This window comes from Macrobrachium nipponense, chromosome 46 (genome assembly GCF_015104395.2).
Source record: "Macrobrachium nipponense isolate FS-2020 chromosome 46, ASM1510439v2, whole genome shotgun sequence".
In the NCBI taxonomy this organism is placed as follows: Eukaryota; Metazoa; Arthropoda; class Malacostraca; order Decapoda; family Palaemonidae; genus Macrobrachium; species Macrobrachium nipponense.
Window position 1 is genome coordinate 1,567,394 of NC_061106.1, and position 19,528 is coordinate 1,586,921.

At 37.4% G+C, this 19,528-nt stretch overlaps 1 protein-coding gene across 7 annotated transcripts in view; it reads right to left on the minus strand.

Annotated features, from left to right (window-relative positions):
* The window catches only part of LOC135214723 (mitochondrial ribosome-associated GTPase 1-like), a 234,003-nt gene that overhangs the window by 44,461 nt on the left and 170,014 nt on the right, over positions 1-19,528 (minus strand). For 4 of the 7 annotated variants that reach the window (XR_010314451.1, XM_064249058.1, XM_064249053.1 and 1 more), the window contains one exon: positions 11,262-11,458. Coding sequence is in view for 6 of the 7 variants with exons in the window: in XM_064249058.1 (XP_064105128.1) it covers positions 11,305-11,458 (154 nt within the window). In the remaining variant the exon portion in view is untranslated. The other 3 variants (XM_064249055.1, XM_064249057.1, XM_064249054.1) reach the window with 3 other exon arrangements.

Sequence of the window (19,528 nt, forward strand, 5' to 3'; positions counted from 1 at the left end):
AAAAATTGACAAATTTTACTAACCCAACATGACGATGAGAAAGGAGGAGAGTCTGATTATTTAGCATCGTCTACATTACGGGTTCGCATACAAGGAGGATTGATGCACACTAATGCACACTACGTGGGATAGTAAACAGAGGCGTAACCCCAAAAGCCCCTTACCACAAAAGAAGCCTCAGAATTTATAGTAGGCCTAACCTTGTAGCAGCTCTAATAATGAAGAACAGCACCGCTCCAGGGTAACCAAAGGAGATATGCAGAAACGTAGTTTACAAATTCATTGTCTAGAAGAGATGTGGAAATCTCACAGCCAAACCTAGTACATTGGGCACACTACTTGAACGACCTTTTGGAGACGTCTGCTGGCTCATAGAAATCAAGAGTCCATTCATCAACACTATATGGATGTTCACGATAAGAAGCTATCTCTACAAGAGCTGATAGAAGGCACCCAGAACACACACAGAGAAGATAACTATGGTTGCCTTCTAATAACCGAAGCGGTAAGCATCGCTATTCAGAAACCGACCCTGAATATCCAACAAGAATCGGACCATATACTCTCCCTTCCAGCTGGAGGAGGAATGCGTGAGCCAACAGGGACCAGACAGCACGCCCCAAACCACTGTTGCTACAGTTTGTGTATGTGTGTGTGTGTGTATATATATATGAGATATATATTATATATATATATATTATATATTATATTATATATATATATTTATATATGATATATATATATATATATATATATATATATATATAATATATATATATACATATATATATGTATATACATACAGTGGGGCCCCCATATTCGCATTCTCCGGATTCGCAAACTCACAAATTCGTGGATTTCTCTCGGGAACGTTTCCCCGCATTATTTGCGGAAAATTCACGCATTCACGGTATTTTTCTATGAGAAATATCCACAAATTCCTGTTTTTTTTTTTTTTTATCAATTTCATCATAAATGCACTTTTTGTGATAAAACTATTAAAAAAACCAAGTATGAAAATTTTTAGTAGTTTTTCTTGAGTTTTAACTAACAAAATAGGCTGTTTTTAGCGTTTTTATAAGGGTTCCAAACATTCGCAGGTTCTAACTATTTCACGGGGGGGTCTGGTAACAGCATCCCCCACACGAATCGGGGGGACGGGGGGACCACTGTATTAGCATATACATGATATATAATTATTATATATAATATATATATTATAATATAATATAATATATAATTAATATATTAATATATATAATTATATATACTATATATATTAATCTTAATGTATATATATACAGGCGGTCCCCGGGTTACGACGGTTCCGGCTTACGACGTTCCGAGGTTACGACTTTTCTTAAATATTCAATGGAAAAATCCGTCCTGGGTTACGACGCTTGTTCCGAGGTTACGACGCTGACGCTTCTGACGCTCCGAGTTAACGACGCTTTTAAAAAACGCATACTATGATAAAAATCCTTTATAGTTTAGCACAGTATATTAATAAAAATAAGTTTCTGGTTAGATTACAACAAAAATTTTGAGGTTATGATGATTTTCGACACTTTTTATGTCGTATTTTTTTATGTTTTTTAGTGACGCCTCATATGCGGAACTGGTTTCCGAGCGAATGAATACATATTAGCTTGCGGTGCGCAAAGTTTACATATAACAGTACAAAAGCGCAAATAATGAAAAAATCATTGCTTGTTTCCAGTAATAATAACAAAACGAAGTTTCTGGTTAGATTACAATGCAAATTCCAAGTATCCAAAGAGAGACATTATCCAGTAATTTGATCAGAGAGAGAGACGGAGAGAGACGGAGATGAATCGAGAGAGAGAGAGAGAGAGAGAGAGAGAGAGAGAGAGAGAGAGAGAGAGAGAGAGAGAGGCGTCTTCCGACGCTCCGAGTTAAGGACAGAGAAGTGTTCGTTTCGTTAAACGGCCTCTGACTCATGCCAGTAAATGTTTTGTTGATACTAATCATATAAGCCTATTTAAAGATACGTTTACTTTAATTAGTCTATATGATACGTAAATAGTAATCAACTGTTTTTGTAGCCCTCAACATTTGGCAAAATCGAAGTATCCATAGAGAGACATTATCCAGTACACTGGAACCTTGACATACGAATTTAATTTGTTCCGTTACCATCGTCGTATATCAAACCAGTTGTATCTCAAAGCATTTTTTCCCATTTAAAATAATGTAATATGTATTAATCCGTTCTAGCGCTATGAAACCACACCTAAACACAGCTAAATTACATATAATATACACAATTTATACACAAATAAACGAGTAATAACACACACAATAAAAAAAAGAAAGGAATTTTACTTATCACAACGAAAGATGACGTGAGGCCAGCAGGGGGAGGAGGTAGGGAAGGGTGGCAGGGAACGATTTGCTCTCTTTTTATTTACGTATGTACACTAATAACTACATAATAAACACAAATGAAATAACATTGCTAAACTAATTTTTATTTATATTTTTTAATCAGTTCGTAGTTTAGAAATAATGGTGATGCCTTTGGAAGGTTTTTATAGCTTCCTTCTGCTTGATGATTGTGGATATTGTAGAAGGATTTCGACCATACTCGTTTGCCAAATCGACGATACAAACGCCACGCTCATGCTTTGCTATGTTTTGCTTCCATCGAAATAATTTTCTTGGGTTTTTTCTTATCACCTGCTTTGTCTTTAGCTTTGGGACCCATGGTTAATAATAAAATAGACAAAATAACACGTAAAATAGGCACAAATACAACAAACTAAACAACGACGTGTTAACGATGCAGCACAAACAAACAGACTGCACGCCATTTATCGGTCGCCTATACAACTATCACATCGTAAAATCTTATCTCAAATATTTCGTTGTATATCAAAGCATATATTTTCGCAAATTTTCTGTTGTATCTCAAAACATTCGTATATTAGGGCAATCGTATGTCAAGGTTCCAGTGTACTTTGATCAGAGAGAGAGAGAGAGAGAAGGAGAGGTGGAGAGAGACGAGAGAGAGAGGAAGAGAGAGAGAGAGACGAGAGAGAGAGGAGAGGGAGTTAGAGAGAGAGAGAGAGAGAGAGAGAGAGAGAGAGAGAGAGAGGTCTTGGCAACAATGGTCTCGGGGATTGACGTAACGTTTATTTTCTGAACAGATAGGACAGAGAAGTGTTCGTTTCATTAAACAGCCTCTGACTCATGCCAGGAAATGTTTTGTTGATACTTAATAATATAACCCCATTTAAAGATACAGTTTACTGGTAAGTTAGTCTATATGATACGTAAATAGTAATCAAGTGTTCTTGTAGCCCTCAAGATTTGGCAAAATCACTCCAGGTTGTACATAAAACTTCAAGAATGTAGTGTCACCAGAGGATTACAATAGTTTTTACCTTCAAGAACCAGCATTTTTTAATGAAAATAACTCCAGGTTGTACATAAAACTACAGGAAACAACATGTAGTGTAACCAAAGGATTACAAGTAAGGTTTTTATAACTTTTTATTAGTTTAAGACATTTCCAAACGTCGTTCTGGCTTACGACAATTTTCGGGTTACGACGCGTTTCAAGAACGGAACCCCCCGTCATAACCCGGGACTGCCTGTATATATATATATATATATATATATATATATATATATATATATATATATATATATAATATAATATATATATATATCATACACACAAACTGTAGCAACAGTGGTTTGGGGCGTGCTGTCTGGTCCCTGTTGGCTCACGCATTCCTTCTCCTGCTGGAAGGGAGAGTATATGGTCCGATTCTTGTTGGATATTCAGGGTCGGTTTCTGAATAGCGATGCTTACCGCTTCGGTTATTAAGAGGCGACCATAGTTATCTTCTGTAGCAACAGAAAGGTGTTCTTTTTTTCTTTATCCATTTAATGATATGCTGATGTTTCATATCTCTTGCCACATTTTCCAGGCTGAAAATGCAATGAACTCAAACAGTAATTGTGTATAAACAGTTACAGGTATGCCCATTATATACTTTTTAACACCATGTTAAAAGATAATTTATAAAACGTCAACCTTAAAACAGAAAAGATATTTTTTAAATATTTAAAAAAATAATTAACCCTCACAGTACAGGCTAATTTACATATTATAAAAGTATATATCCATGACTGGGCTAAATTTAAGGATGGCCAATTTAAAAGAAAAAAAGATATTGTCATGATACAATAAAGTTTTATACATACTTACCTGGCAGATATATACATAGCTATAGACTCCGTCTTCCTGACAGAAATTCGAAATTCGCGGCACGCGCTACAGGTGGGTCAGGTGATCTACCTGCCTGCCGCTGGGTGGCAGGAATAGGAACCATTACCTTCTAGATCCAGATTTTCTCTTCCACTTGTCTCCTGAGGGGAGGTTGGGTGGCCGATTAATTGTATATATCTGCCAGGTAAGTATGTATAAAACTTTATTGTATCATGACAATATTTTTATACATTCAACTTACCTGTCAGATATATACATAGCTGATTCACACCATTGGAGGAGGGTAAGAGACAGCTAGTTACTGAATAGAACGGTAACCAACATATGAGACCTATGGCTAAGAGTTCTTGTAGATCTGTCAATGGGGTCTTATCCACTTACTCGACAGAATCTAAAGGTCTTTTGTCAATGGGGTCTTATCCACTTACATGACAATACACCTGTGCCTGGTGGCAAAATTAAGGAGCACAACACCGATCCTGATCACCTGATCCTAACACGAGGGTTCGTGCTTAATTTGAAAAAAATTATCCCCAAACTCCTTTCAAACAACCCAAAGAAAAAACAATGTTAAAAAACAAAAGTTAACTCACTAGTTAAGGATCAGTGTCGGCTCCCTACCCCAGCAACATATCCACAGACATGTATAATCCAGAGAGAAGGATCTCTCTTAGATAAACTTGACTTCCTTCGATTAATGGGAAGTCAACACCGAGTTGCATCTCCCGTAAGTGACAGCTAATATGTTCTCATGACATATTGTTAAGAAAGAACAAGAATTCATAAAGATTTGCATTTCATGCACTTTTTAAATTCTCAGCTGTTTGAGGGAATCATCAAGTTACTTATGAAGGGCTTCACACTTTTTTCAAAGAAGACCAGTGCTTACTTTGAAATGTATCCCTTCTGGATGAAGCCTAGCGCTTGGCCGGCGTCTCTTACCTAGCTGGCGTTTTGCGCCTGGCTGGCGCCTCGCGCCTGGTTGGCGCCTTTAGCCTGGCTGGCGCCTCGCGCCTGACTCAAAGCAGGCTCTTTTTGGCGCCTTATGCCTGGCTGGCTCCTCCCCACTTGCTGGAGCTTCGAGCATGGTAAAGTCTCGAGGCTGTCTGGCAATATCCACATCGGACCCTCTTCTTTGGCCGATTTGTTCGTCTCTGGCGCATCTGCGCCAGGTTGGAAGCCCGCTCTTTCTCCGCAACTGACAATGACAGTGTTCATTGCAATTGTCTGTCTCCGGCGTATTTTCGCCTGTTTCGTCATTAGTTGGCTGGTTGGCTTTACATTGTCTGAATGTCTTGAACAACCACAAATTTATCAGGAGAATGGAGAAGAATGGAAGAAATTCTTCCCTCCTTTAGCTTTTGGCCTCTGGCCAGGGGAGGTGATATACATCAGTTACATCCATAGACGATGGTATATCTAACCATACGAGAGAGAAGAGTCTTTCTCCTAGGAGGAACCTTCGTGATTACTTCCGTTGCTATAGAGATCTCTTCTTACCTGGTGATGAGGTTTCTCGTTGCAGAATCTTCCCTATCCTTGCTCAAAGGAAGGGGAGGAGTCTGGAAGTCGAAGGAGACTCCGAGCTGAAATTGGGAGGACCCTAGATTTCTTGGCTCTTATTGTATCCCTCTGAAAACTTTCTGAGAAGTATTTCGAGCCCTCATCGCAACCTAAGGACTCTATAGGCAAACGTTAAACCCATTTCTTCATCTGTAGATGAAAACGTAAGCCCCCCTTTTTCTGGACAACGAAACTTCCATCTAAAAACGTTGAGTCAGTAATAGAGGGTTTTAGTTCTTTTGCCAGACATACTATGCTGGTTAGAACCTATTGCCGAGTCTCTATGGAAACTGATGCGAGATTCCAAAGCATCAAAAATTTAATTGTCTTCTTGGTAGCTTAGGACCAAGAAAAACACAGAATCCCTCATAAAAAATTTTCTCAAAGATGTCTTTATGAGGAGCCGTTCCATGTTGTCGGAACAAGGAATCTGAGGCCACACAAACAATTATCTCACTCAAAGTATATGATATCCTATTCTTGTCGAACTGAGGTATCGTATGAGATCCCGGAGATATAAATCCTCTGCTATCTCTATTCCCTTTGTAGAGAAAGCGTATAGTCTTATACTGCGTTCTTTGATAGCAGATAAAAAAAAAAAAAGTGATTCTTCCCTCTGGAAGGGAAGAAAAAACCGTTATGTGTTTCACAGAGGTATTGGAAGAGGACAGCCTCCTCATTCCATGTGGCACTATCTGTAAAGAATTTATATTTAGGGGAAAAAGACTAAAGTTTATTCCCCTTTCTATAAAATAAAGATGGCTTATATTGCTACCTCTCTTGGTTCGAAGAAAAGGAAGCAGTCTATAGGAAGCCTGTTCGTCTTCTACCTTGCTAAGAGATCTATGAAGAAGACTTTCCGTAGGTTCTCACAACTCTTTCCAATAAATGTTAGACATACGTTAACATTTATTATCGTCAATCGAGCAGGTTCTCACGGACATGCAAAATCTTGCATCGCCTTTGCGCCAGGCTGGCGCTTCCTACTAAATCTTTTTAGGTTATGTGCCAGAACCTCTGTGCCTTTATGGCACCCGACATCCTTTCACATGTTAATTCCGTTCTTAGTAGGAAAAAACTTTTATATACGTAGTATAGTCCATTCAGGGAAACAATTTCTGCCACAAAGAGAATGTTTCCCATCCGACTCATCCATCTTCTCCTGCGCAATATCCGATTCTAAAAAAGGTTGTGTGCGTTTCTCGAAAGACTTGACCATACCATAGTCTTAAAGTGAATTCTCTACTACATCCATCTTCTCACTAAGCATGTACTCTAATAAGCCATGCTTTCGTAAGCATGAGAGCATTATATAATATAATGTTCTGCTGCGTTAGAATCCTTTAATAATGTTACCTACGGTAAACAGCATTGAAAGGTTATAAGATCTTTCTTATTGAAAGCTTCCTAGCAAAAGGCAGACAATATTTTATTTATGATAGCTTCACTATCCCCTCAATCCGAGGCCAAGACCGCGATTGTAAGGGAGAGATATGGTTAGTTATTCCATCCCGCAGGAGAGAGAGATGTAACCGACCGCTCATGACCGAGAACTAGAAGGTACTGCGTTGGTCTAAGCGATAGCAGTCTCCGTTAGCCATCTGGCCTTACTGTTCCAGAGTTGCCAGGTACTCCATTCCATAAAGGAATCTTATAAAATTATTATCGAATTTCAGGAAGTTCTTATCAAAGCATATTTAAGCGAAACAAGACTTCAATAAATCTAGAAGCTAAGTAGGTGTTGTCTTAACAATCCCTTTAAGCATAGTCCTTCCTAGGAAAGTCCTAGAAGGATACTGGTAATTCATGGAAATCGCTTCTAACACGAAGAAAATGTTTCTATCTTACTATCGATTTGAAGTTTCTGTAAAGTAAGAAGGTGATGAGGATGCAACACTACTAGTAATGATAATTCTAACCGCTCGTTAGTACGAGCAGCCCAAAACAATAAACTTCTAAAGGAAGCGTATCTAGATACATGCTTTACTGATTCCCTAAAGTAGGAAGTCAGTTTAAATATTAATATTTCCCTTTCTTGAAAACTATGAGTGTCTACCGACAATTTCGGTAGTTACATGATATAAAATCTTCGAAAATTTTTCGAAGCCAAATTCATTAAAATGTTAATATAAGCGTATGCCAAGCCAAAGACCCAGTACTTCCCTGTAAAAGACAGCCCAGAAGATCGATGGCGATGAAACACGAAAATCAAGTCAGGAGGAACTGCAAACGTATGTTTACATTCCAAGCGACAGAGAAAATCTGGATCTAGAAGGTAATGGTTCCTATTCCTGCCACCCAGCGGCAGGCAGGTAGATCACCTGACCCACCTGTAGCGCGTGCCGCGAATTTCGAATTTCTGTCGGGAAGACGGAGTCTATAGCTATGTATATATCTGACAGGTAAGTTGAATGTATAAAACAATAAAACTCATCAATGGAAAGAGGAAGATATGTATTTATTCACGTGGCATAAGAAAAACAACTCTAAAAAAATTATGTAGCTTCCACAGGGAGTTGTACGTGAATATTTCCACCAGGCCTCTTTTCTCTATGACAATTGCAAAAAATAGCTAATTCTAATATTCTTTTATTTTATTTTGTCAAGTTCAAATTACAGCTCAAGCAATATCATAACATATAAGAAATAAAACCAGGAACAATTTCCTAGCATACTTATTGTAAAATATTTACGAGGCCATCCTTGGATGTGAAATTCTGACAACATTCCCCCTTCCTACCTGGAGCAAGACTGAAGGCAGCTCTGCTCCCTCACACTTATAAGACAATCTGATGAGTTGCCAGTAGTGATATACGGAACTAGGAACATTTTTCCAGCAAAATTCATTCAAACTGTATGGCGCCAAATATTGATCGTATATATACGATACCTGTCCACTACCTTGGGGGTATATGTGATTGTATATATATGATACCCGAACTGTGGGGGTTAAAAAAGGAACAGAACAGCAGAAGGCCAGGGTGCATACAAAGAGTGAAAGACTCCTACCCACACCGGTAGCATTAAGCAAACTGACACAGAAAACCAATGGGAGGGGTGGGGAAGCGAGGGGAGTATAAACAAAGAGGTTACAGCAGGTACATTAAGCAATGAACAGCTGGGTAGAAGTTGATTGGTGATTAAGGGTAGAGAAAGTTAATTTAATAACAACAGATTCAAGTGTGGTTTATTCTTCTACATATCAGGTTCTCCCCACAGTACTAAAATACTTAGTTAGCATCATGTGTCTTACAAATTCTGCTGTGATATCTTACATTGGACTGTTCGGGATTAAATAATTGAAAACCTGTTCTAAAACCAATTCCTTGATGAGAGGAGGTTTGGACTTTCAGCAGCCTCCTGGTAAAACTGATGTAGTAAGTGCCAAGATCACATCTAGGACCATTACATTTATAAATGACACCGGGAATGAACAAGACTAATCCTGTCTTTGACATGGAAAAAGAGATCCAATGGTTCTTGGGTTTATTGGGATTAACTTAAGAGTGGGTAACTGTCCGTTGAATAGGATGAAACAATTTTTCTGAAATCTACTGTCATGTAAAAAGGGAAATCTTACAGACATACATTATATGGGGGCACTATAGACTAATTATTCTTAAACTAATCAGGGATAATGATTCTATGAAGGAAAGTGGACGAGGAATTAGTTTTAAAATTGTAACTACATGAACTATCAAAATTCATGTCAAGCCCAATAAAAGTGTTCTTCCTATAAATTCCTGTATGGAAGCCAATTTCATCCTTAGTTACCTTTATATCAAGGAAGGGAAGAGAATTATATTTCAATCTCAACAGTAAATTTTACGTTCCAAAAATGCATCAGCATGGTAGTCACATCTAAAAAGGGCAAATGTATTGTCAACGTAACGTTTATAAAAGAGGACAGAAATCAGAAGGACACTCACCAATAGGAAGTTCATAAAGATGTTGGCAAAGGTTGGTCCCAAAGGACTACTGCCCATTTAAAAAAAAAGAACAGAACAGCAGAAGAAATGCGGGGCCAACATGAAAAGCACAAGACGCCTATCCACACGGGAAGTGTTAAGCAAACTGACAGAAAACCAACGGGAGGTAGGGGAGAGAGCGGCGAGCATAAACTAAGAGGTTACAGCAAGTACGTTAAGTGATGAACAGCTGGGCAGAAGTTTGATTAGTGATTAAGGGTAGGGACAGCTAATTTAATCAATAGATTCAATTGTCGTTAAATCTTCTACATATCGGGTTGTCCCTCATGGTACTAAAATCCTTAGCATCTACAGTATATGTCTTTCATATTTTGCTGTGATTTCTTACACTGGACTGTTCCGGATTAGATAACTGACAACCTGTTCATGGTTAGTTTGACACTAAATTGAATAAAGTAGGAATTACCAGTAGGAAATAACTTTTTTTAAATATCTACAGTCTCAGCTACAGGAACATTTGTGAACAGCGATTCTATGTCAAAATTAAACATGAAAAGGTTGTCATTATCTAATCCAGAACAGTCCAGTGTAAGAAATCACAGCAAAATTTGTAGGACATATAAATATAAATGCTAAGGATTTTAGTACTGTGGGGAGAACCCAATATGTAGAAGAATTAACCACAACTGAATCTATTATGATTAAATTAACTGTCTCTACCCTTAATCACCAATCAACTTCTGCCCAGCTGTTCATCCCTTAAGGTATTTGCTGTAACCTCTTTGTTTATACTCCCTGCTCTCTCCCCCGTGTCAGTTTGCTTCAAACTACCTATGTGGATAGGCGTCTTTTGCTTTTCACGTTGGCCCTGGCCTTCTTCTGCTGTTCTGTTCGTTTTTTCAAGCGTCTTTGAAGCGTCTTTAAGGTTTTTCTTTTTAATTATCCTTTAACATGGTGTTAACCAGTATGTAAACCTGTTACGTTTATACATAATTACTGTTTAAGTTCATCACTTTTTCAGCCTAGAATATGCATAAGGAGATATAAAATGGATAAAGAAAAAAGAATGCCTTTCTGTTTCTCCAATTTGCCTTGTTTGAGTGTCTGCTCCTGTCTTCATTTTATATATATATATATATATATATATATATATATATATATATATATATATATATATATATATATATATATATATATATATAAATATTAATTATATACTATACAAACATACACACAAACTGCATAATATTATGTATACATGATCTAACAAAGATATATACTGCTCTATATTTATAGTACACATCACCTATTTTTTAATAAACTTTTACCGGTTCAAAAATTATACATCTATTCTTAAAAATCAATACAATTCCTAATTGCTAATATTTCACACCTTACAAAAACCCATCAACTCTATCAACAAGTCAAATGGTATGAGTGATAACTATTGGTAAACTAGAATATAATATATGACACCTTCAGTATTCTATAAACTTATCATTACTTACCCGAAGTGTTTACTGCAAACTACTGTATGCACTAAATTCAATGCTACGAAGAAGTAGAAGACCTTTCCAGGTCATCCAGAATTACAGGACCATATTTTCCAGTTCGATAACCTTTGAGAAACATAGATGCACTTGCAAGAGTGTCTGGCATATGGAAGATACCCTGATGAGTTCGGCTCTTTCTATACCAATTATACCTGCAATACAAAAAAAGTCATTTTACTCTCAGAATGAATGTATAGCAGATCTCTCAGTCTGTTAATCTTAATATATTATTCAGTGTCACAGGCAATTGACATTAGTGAGATAATCCATGAAACACTGTTGTATAAAAATCCTTGGATAAACGGGGGAGATGACAATGAAAAAAATTCTGTCCATCTTATATATACAGTGGTTCCCCCGCATTCGCGGGGGATGCGTACCAGACCGTCCCCGTAAATAGTTAGAACCCGCGAATATTTGGAACCCTTATAAAAACGCTAAAAACAGTCATTTTGCTAGTTAAAACTCAAGAAAAACCACTAAAAATTTTCATACTTGGTTTTTTTAAATAGTTTTATTACAAAAATTGTTTTTTTTAATAGTTTTATCACAAATAGTTCATTTTATGATGAAATTGATAAAAAAACCAGGAATTTATGGATACTATTTCTCATAGAAAAATACCGCGAATGCACGAATTTTCCGTGAATAATGCGGGGAAACATTCCCAAAAGAAATCGGCGAATGTGTGAGTACGCGAATCCGGAGAACGCAAATACAGGGGGCCCACTGTATGTATGTATGTATATATATATATATATATATATATATATATATATAACAGTGGTACCTCGAGATACGAAAGGCTCAACTTATGAAAAACTCGAGATACAAGAGCCAATGCGAAAAATTTAACGGCTCTACATACGAAAAGTTTTCAAGATACGAAAGGTTTCTGAAAGTCCGAGATTCGCCCAAACCACCAATAACAATTTTGAAACTCGCGCAGCGCGTCGCCATTTTAGTACTAGTAGACTCACCACCATCCTCCAGCTCTACCATTGGTTCCTGATGCTAGTCACCGCCATGAGATCCTTCTCTCCTATTGGACAGCATTCCTCCCATCATGCATCTTATACGTACGTGGTGGCGTGCCTACCTCGGCCACTTCGTACAAGCATCTTTATTGTATGCACGCGGCATTCGTTCGGTCCAACGATTTCGTTTAGTAACGTAAATTCGTTAGTGATTTTATTGCAGTACGTATTATCGTGTTGTGCGAAAACTTTATTGTGTAACTTATACGTAAATTACGTACAAGATAACATAGTCATGGGTCCCAAGAAAGTTGAAATTCACGGAAAGAAGCGCATGCTCTCTTTGGAGACAAAGATGGAGATCATCAAGAAGTACGAAGCTGGTATGCGATTGAGTGTGATCGCTAAGGAATACGGCTGTAATCCGTCGACAATAGGCACTATCCTTAAACAGAAGGATGCCATCAAAGCAGCTACACCGTCGAAGGGCATCACTATTTTGTCCAGCAAGAGGACCCACGTGCACGACGAGATGGAACGTCTGCTCCTCGTCTGGATAAAAGACAAACAAATCGCTGGCGATACGGTAACGGTGACGGCAATCGCCCACAAGGCCAGTGCTATTTTTGGCGATTTGATTGTGCAGCGGAAGACGACGGAGGGGAAGGGACTTCAACGCCAACCCCAGAGTTCAAGGCTTCGCATGGCTGGTTCGAGAAATTCCGTAAACGGACTGGTATCCATTCGGTGGTGCATCATGGGGAGGCTGCCAGATCGGACATAAAAGCGGCCGAAGCATTTAAGAAAACTTTCGACGAGATGATGACCAAGGAAGGCTACAGTTCTCAGCAGGTTTTGAACTGTGACGAGACTGGCCTTTTTTGGAAAAAAAAATGCCTCGTCGGACGTACATCACGCAGGAAGAGAAGAAGCTACCCGGGCATAAGCCTATGAAAGACAGGCTTACGCTCGCACTTTGTTCCAACGCCAGTGGGGATTGCAAGGTGAAGCCCCTACTGGTCTATCATTCCGAGACTCCTCGAGCCTTCAAGGCCCACAAAGTGCTGAAGGAGAAGCTTCCAGTGATGTGGAGGGCTAATGCAAAAGCCTGGGTAACGAGGCTTTTGTTCACTGAGTGGGTAAATCTGTGTTTTGGCCTGACAGTGAAGAAATTTTTGGAAGAGAAGCGCCTCCCCCTGAAATGTCTGCTGGTGTTGGACAATGCCCCTCCCCACCCTCCTGGCCTCGAGGAAGATATCCTAGCGGAGTATTCCTTTGTCAAGATTCTTTTTCTTCCGCCCAACACCACCCCTTTCCTCCAGCCCATGGACCAGCAAGTGATAGCGAACTTTAAGAAGCTGTACACGAAACATCTTTGCAAGAGATGTTTCGACATCACCGATACCACAAACCTCACCTTGCGTGAATTTTGGAAGGAGCATTTCGACATCGTCATTTGTATATGACTCATCGACCAAGCTTGGCAGGAGGTTGCGAGGCGAACCTTGAATTCCTCGTGGAGGAAACTCTGGCCTGATGCCGTATCCGCCAGACTTCGAGGGATTCGACGTGGGCAAAGCTGGTGCTGCAGAGTCCGAAACAGTTGGCGATCCCAAAACTGTTTCCCAACCAGGTCTTGACGAGATCATTGCACTCGGCAAGTCCATGGGGCTGGTCGTCGACGAGGACGACATCAACGACCTTCTCGAGGGGCACCAAGAGGAGCTTACGACGGATGACCTGAAGGAGTTGGAGGCCATGCAACATAACGTCGTTCAAGAGGAGTTCTCCAGCAGCAGCGAGGAAGAGGAGGAGGACCCTATGACAACGGCAGAAATTAAGGATGTTCTAGCCGCTTTTCATAAAGTGCAATCGTTTATCGAAAAAAGACATCCCGAAAAGGCTCACACAGGTCGTATGCTTGCTCAGTTCGATGACGTTTGCCTGAGTCGTTTCAGGAACATTGTGAAAAGTAGGCAGAAGCAATCTTCCTTGGATCGTTATTTTTTAAAGAGGCCTTCAGCATTAGCAGGAGTAAGCAAAAAGGAAGAACCAAGTGATAAAAAACAGAAAGTTGACAGCAAAAAGGAAGAATACCAAGTTGATGAAAAAAGAAGGAAAAGTTGAAAAGCAAAGAGGAAAAGAACCAAGTGATAAAACAGAACCGTTGGAAAGTCCGGTGATGAAGTTGAAATTCTGAAAAAAAAAAAAAAAAAAAAAAAAAAAAAAAAAAAAAAAAAAAAAAAAAAAAAAAATAATTAATTTTTAGTTTTTTGTAAAGTTAAGGTTGGTTACAGTTTTCTTAATGTGTTTTCGTAAATTTTAGTTTTAGTTTTCCTTAAATTTTCTATGTTTGTTTCGTAAATGTTAAGTGTAACGTACGTACGTGACGTTATCTGCCGTTTGTCCTCCTCCTCCTCTGCCACACTTTCGGAGATAGCCTCACTCGAAAGGTAAGCTTTCCACATTTTACATACAGTATATTTCTTGTTAACATGTACACTAATATACACTATTTACAGGTTATTTTGCATTTTGTTATTAATTTAGGTATTGAATGGTCCAAATTGCTGTAGTATTTCATTGTTTATAGGTCAATTTAGCTTTATTATGAAATTTACTGGGCTGTTTTTGGAGGGCTTGGAACGGATTAGCCATTTTACATGTACAATGTGGTCCAAGATATGAAACCTCATGATACGAAGGGCGCCTCGGAACGGATTAGTTTTATATCTCGAGGTACTACTGTGTGTGTATATTATATCTATAATCTATATATATATATCTTATATATATATATATATATATATATATCATATATATATATATATATATTAATGAAAAATTTATTGGTTTATGGCTTACTGTGTGTTAGGAGTGATACTTGGCGATTAGGTCGTCCCGTACTCGTAAGTGCTGGATGTAAACAGAAGTTTGGAAGCTTTTTTTTTTTTTTGATTGTATATTATAGTTAATGGTTACTTAATAATTATTTGAAATGAGTAGTACATGCAATACATTTAATAAAAAAAATTGTGAATTAGATATCATAAAATATAAAATAAATCAGACTGCTATCATCAAAGCCAACAAATATGTATTTTCTAGAATTCTTCTTCTGTTTTAATATTACATTACGTATATGTTTCATTATAGCTGTCAGTAACTCGGTATCTCCATTTGGTAAAGATAGAATAAAGAATAGAAATTAATGGTTATTATACTGTTTGGTAGTTTCATTAGTTGAAGAGAGATACTAATGAAAATTTATGGCTTACTGTGTGCTAGGAAAAGTGATTGCTTGGCGATCATTCGGTACTCGTAAGAGCTGAATGTAAACAAACGATTGGAAGGTTTTTTTTTTTTTTTTTTTTTTTTTTGTGTATTATAGTTAATGATTAATTAATAATTACTTGAAACGAGTACATACTGATTATTTATACATTTTATTGGCATATTCTAAGCTTTTAGCTCTTAGGTTTAGATGTCAGAATCATAGACTAGGCTACAGTAGCAACCGGTAACATAGGCTAGGCTTATTGCTAAGGGACATATGCTAAAGTCCTAATATATGCAGTAAAAATGGGGTTGAACATTACATGCAGTTGAATATTACTCAAGTATGTACAGTATTTTGCCTTCTTGGAGTCATATTTCTTCTGTCGGATCTGTGTCGTAACCCTAGAACATGTGTTGTAGGCCTGGAAATATAATTTACTGGGGTGTTTTTGTAGGGCTTGGAACAGGCATTAGGGCATTTTTACATGGTAAAATACAGTTCAAATAGATACGAAAAACTCATGATACGAAGGCCGCCTCGGAACGGATAATTTTGTATCTCAAGGTACCACTGTATATATATATATATATATATTGTGATATTATGTATACCATGTCTCCGTTCTCTGTAATTATGTCATTTGTATATATTTATTCTTGTAGTGGTACTCCTTCTTACCATTAGGTTTGTAACACTTCTTTTCCTGTTTTGACCTTTTGTATCCTTGCCTATCTTATCTTTTCGTTACTGTTTGTCATTTAAGTATCCTTGTTGTTCATTTAGTTACTTTGGCTTGTAATATTTTGAGGAGGGCAGAGTCGCTCTCAGGCTACCTTAGCGACAACATATTCTGTATACACGGTGTAGGATAATCATCTCCATTGTTATGTAAGTCAAGTGTGTTTTCCTTTATTTGTGTTTCGTTGGTATATTTAATTCAGGTGTTTGTTTTGAATTGTTTGTCTTGTGTGTTGTTCATTGGTTCATATAATTGTGTTGGTTTAACTTGCGAATTGTTTTCTACTAAAGTAAATGTCAATGTAATTGCTTGTTATTTCTATTATTAAATTGTTATATTTTGTGATCTGAGTTTTACACGTTCCTTCATTGATTGATATTTCTTAAATGTTCTTATTATAAGCTGTAACAGGCTAGGCTAAGGCTTAGTTTATAATAATATATATATATATACTATATATATATGTATATACATACATAAAAATGTTACTTTAGTCAAGATTAGAGGGTCTTAATGACATATCAGAACTGCATACTTAGCGCAGTGGTATTAAGTTAGCTAATATGAGAGAGAGAGAGAGAGAGAGAGAGAGAGAGAGAGAGAGAGAGAGAGAGAGAGAGAGAGAGAGAGAGAGAGAGAGAGAGAGAGAGAGAGAGAGAGAGAGAGAGAGAGAATTTCAACACCCCTCACTGAGTTTTTGGGTAATATTCAACCAAGTGCTGCTGGGCTTCTCTTTATATCTTCCTATTTCAGTATTGTAGGAAATGCACTGCAGCCGATGCTGTAAACTTGGCTTACATGATAGTTAAAATATCCTGTTATGATGTTCGTGATTTTCGCCAATACCGTATTGTGTAATGAATATGACTGATATATGATAATAGACATGGTGGTAAGATAACGCCTTAGCCGAAAGTTAAATGGAATCTTAATAAACAAACTTACATTAAAAGTGAGAGTAACCTTAGTTACAGCAATATAACCTGCTCACATTTTTTTCACTCCATGTGTGTGTGTGTCTTTCTCCAACCATACCTAATAACTCTTCCCACTAAAAAGAACTCCAGAGCCTATTGGTGGAACTCTTGCTAACAGAGAAAGAGTCCTCCCCCATCCCCCTCAGTAAACACTGTTACCACATAATTTTTCGAAGTCTCTCAAGAAGGTGTAACAAGTAAACCTGTGTCGTATTGTACCTAAATTTCCTTCTTCCTCTCGTGTTGTACATACTAAGGTTTATTTACCTATTTTTGAAACAGTTTTGTTGACATGTTGTATACATAATATTATTGGTTCATATTCTTTTAGCTCTTGTTGTATTTCTATTAAATGTAATCTGGTCTGTAGACCATTTACAATCTATTGTATAATATAGCTGTTGAAAATATTGTTATAATGGTTGAGTTTTATTTTCTTTTTTGTAATATCAACTTGGATTTTTTCTAATAATCTACTCATGACATTTATTTGGTTTTCTTTATAATATATTAAGTATTCGATGCATATGCAACATTTTGCACCTTTTGCCTTATCAGGGTGCCTTCTCCATATGTAAAAATTTCTTATCAGTGCTTTCTTTTTCTCCATATTTCATAAAATTTCTTATGTTTGTTAAACAATCTTTTGTTGTTTTTGTTATTACTGCACAGTTCCTCTAAGATTCCTTCAGAGAGAGAGAGAGAGAGACGAGAGAGAGAGATGAGAGAGACGAGAGAGAGATGAGAGAGAGAGAGAGAGAGAGAGAGAGAGAGAGAGAGAGAGAGGAGAGAGAGAGAGGGCCAAGATACACTGACAGTTTAATTGCACACACCCCTTGCTTGCTTTAGAAGACTGGGAATGATATATATTTGGTTAGAATTTTACATAATTTACTATAGAAATGCATGAATGTTATAATTATACTGCATGGAAAATATGAAAATATTAATACCGAAGTAATATCACATTTACTTATAAAACTATAGTAGTATACAAAACAAATACAGGCAGTCCCCGGGTTACGACGGGGGTTCCATTCTTGAGACGCGTTGTAAGCCAGAACATCATAACAAATCCTAAGAAAACCTTACTTTTAATGCTTTGGGTGCATTGAAAACTATGTAAACTGCATTCTTATTGCATTTTTCATAAAAAAAACCTTCAAATATTGATTATTTTGCATTTCATCTGCCAGATGAGCGTTGTAGGCGTCATAACCCTGGAAATAATGTCTGATGAATATAATTGAGAAGCGCCTTAACCTCGGAACGTTGTAACCCGGGGACTGCCTGTATACATATATGTTACATATGCAAAAAAGCTACCTCAGAGAGAGAGAGAGAGAGAGAGACGGGACCTTGAAGAGCCGAGAGAGGAGAGCGAGAGAGAGAGAGCGAGAGAGAGAGAGAGAGAGAGAGAGAGAGAGAGAGAGAGAGAGAGAGAGAGAGAGAGAGAGAGAGAGAGAGACTCTTTGCCAGGTGGTAACCCTATTTTTTAATTATGACATTTTGTTACGCCTTCATCCCTCCCTCTAAATGTAGGCAGAAAAAGATCAGGGCAAAAATTTATTGAACTAAAATCTCACTAATTCACTGTAAGTATTTTCTTTAATGAACTGATAGAAAAAAATAAACAAGCACACATTTGCATAAAAATTCTCTCGTCTCGGGGAGAGAGAAAAAGAATTATTTTTGTTATATATTTAATGTTAATATTTAACCTTATTAAACTTAATATTTGAAAATCAGTACTATAAATCATTATTTTATCATAAAATGTATATATGTATGTACAATACAGTATGAAAATAATAATAATATGAAAATACAGATTACTGCTCTACGAAAAAATCCGCAAATTGGCGAGTTTATAGATAGGTTCCACAGAAAATTCTGTGAATCGTCGAGTCCTCAAATTGTGAGGACGCAAATCCAAGGGTTGACTAGTTTTGTAGCTTTAGGGCTGAAATTTCCCATTCCGTCTCTAAGGTTAGAAACTTTGACCAACTTCCACTCCCAAAGAGGGAGTCAAAGTGAGTCAAGATTAGGTCAAGATAATATTTAGTTTTTTTGGGTGACTTTTATGGCATTAAAGTTTTAATAGCAGCTTGCTTTTGATTAACTGAGTTTTTCTTGGGAGAGTCCATTGCCTTACCATAAGCCAAAGGGGGATTTGGTTTATTCCCCATATAACAGGAAGAACATAAATTTTGTCCAAGATGAGGTCCCTCTCACCACGGAGGAAGGAC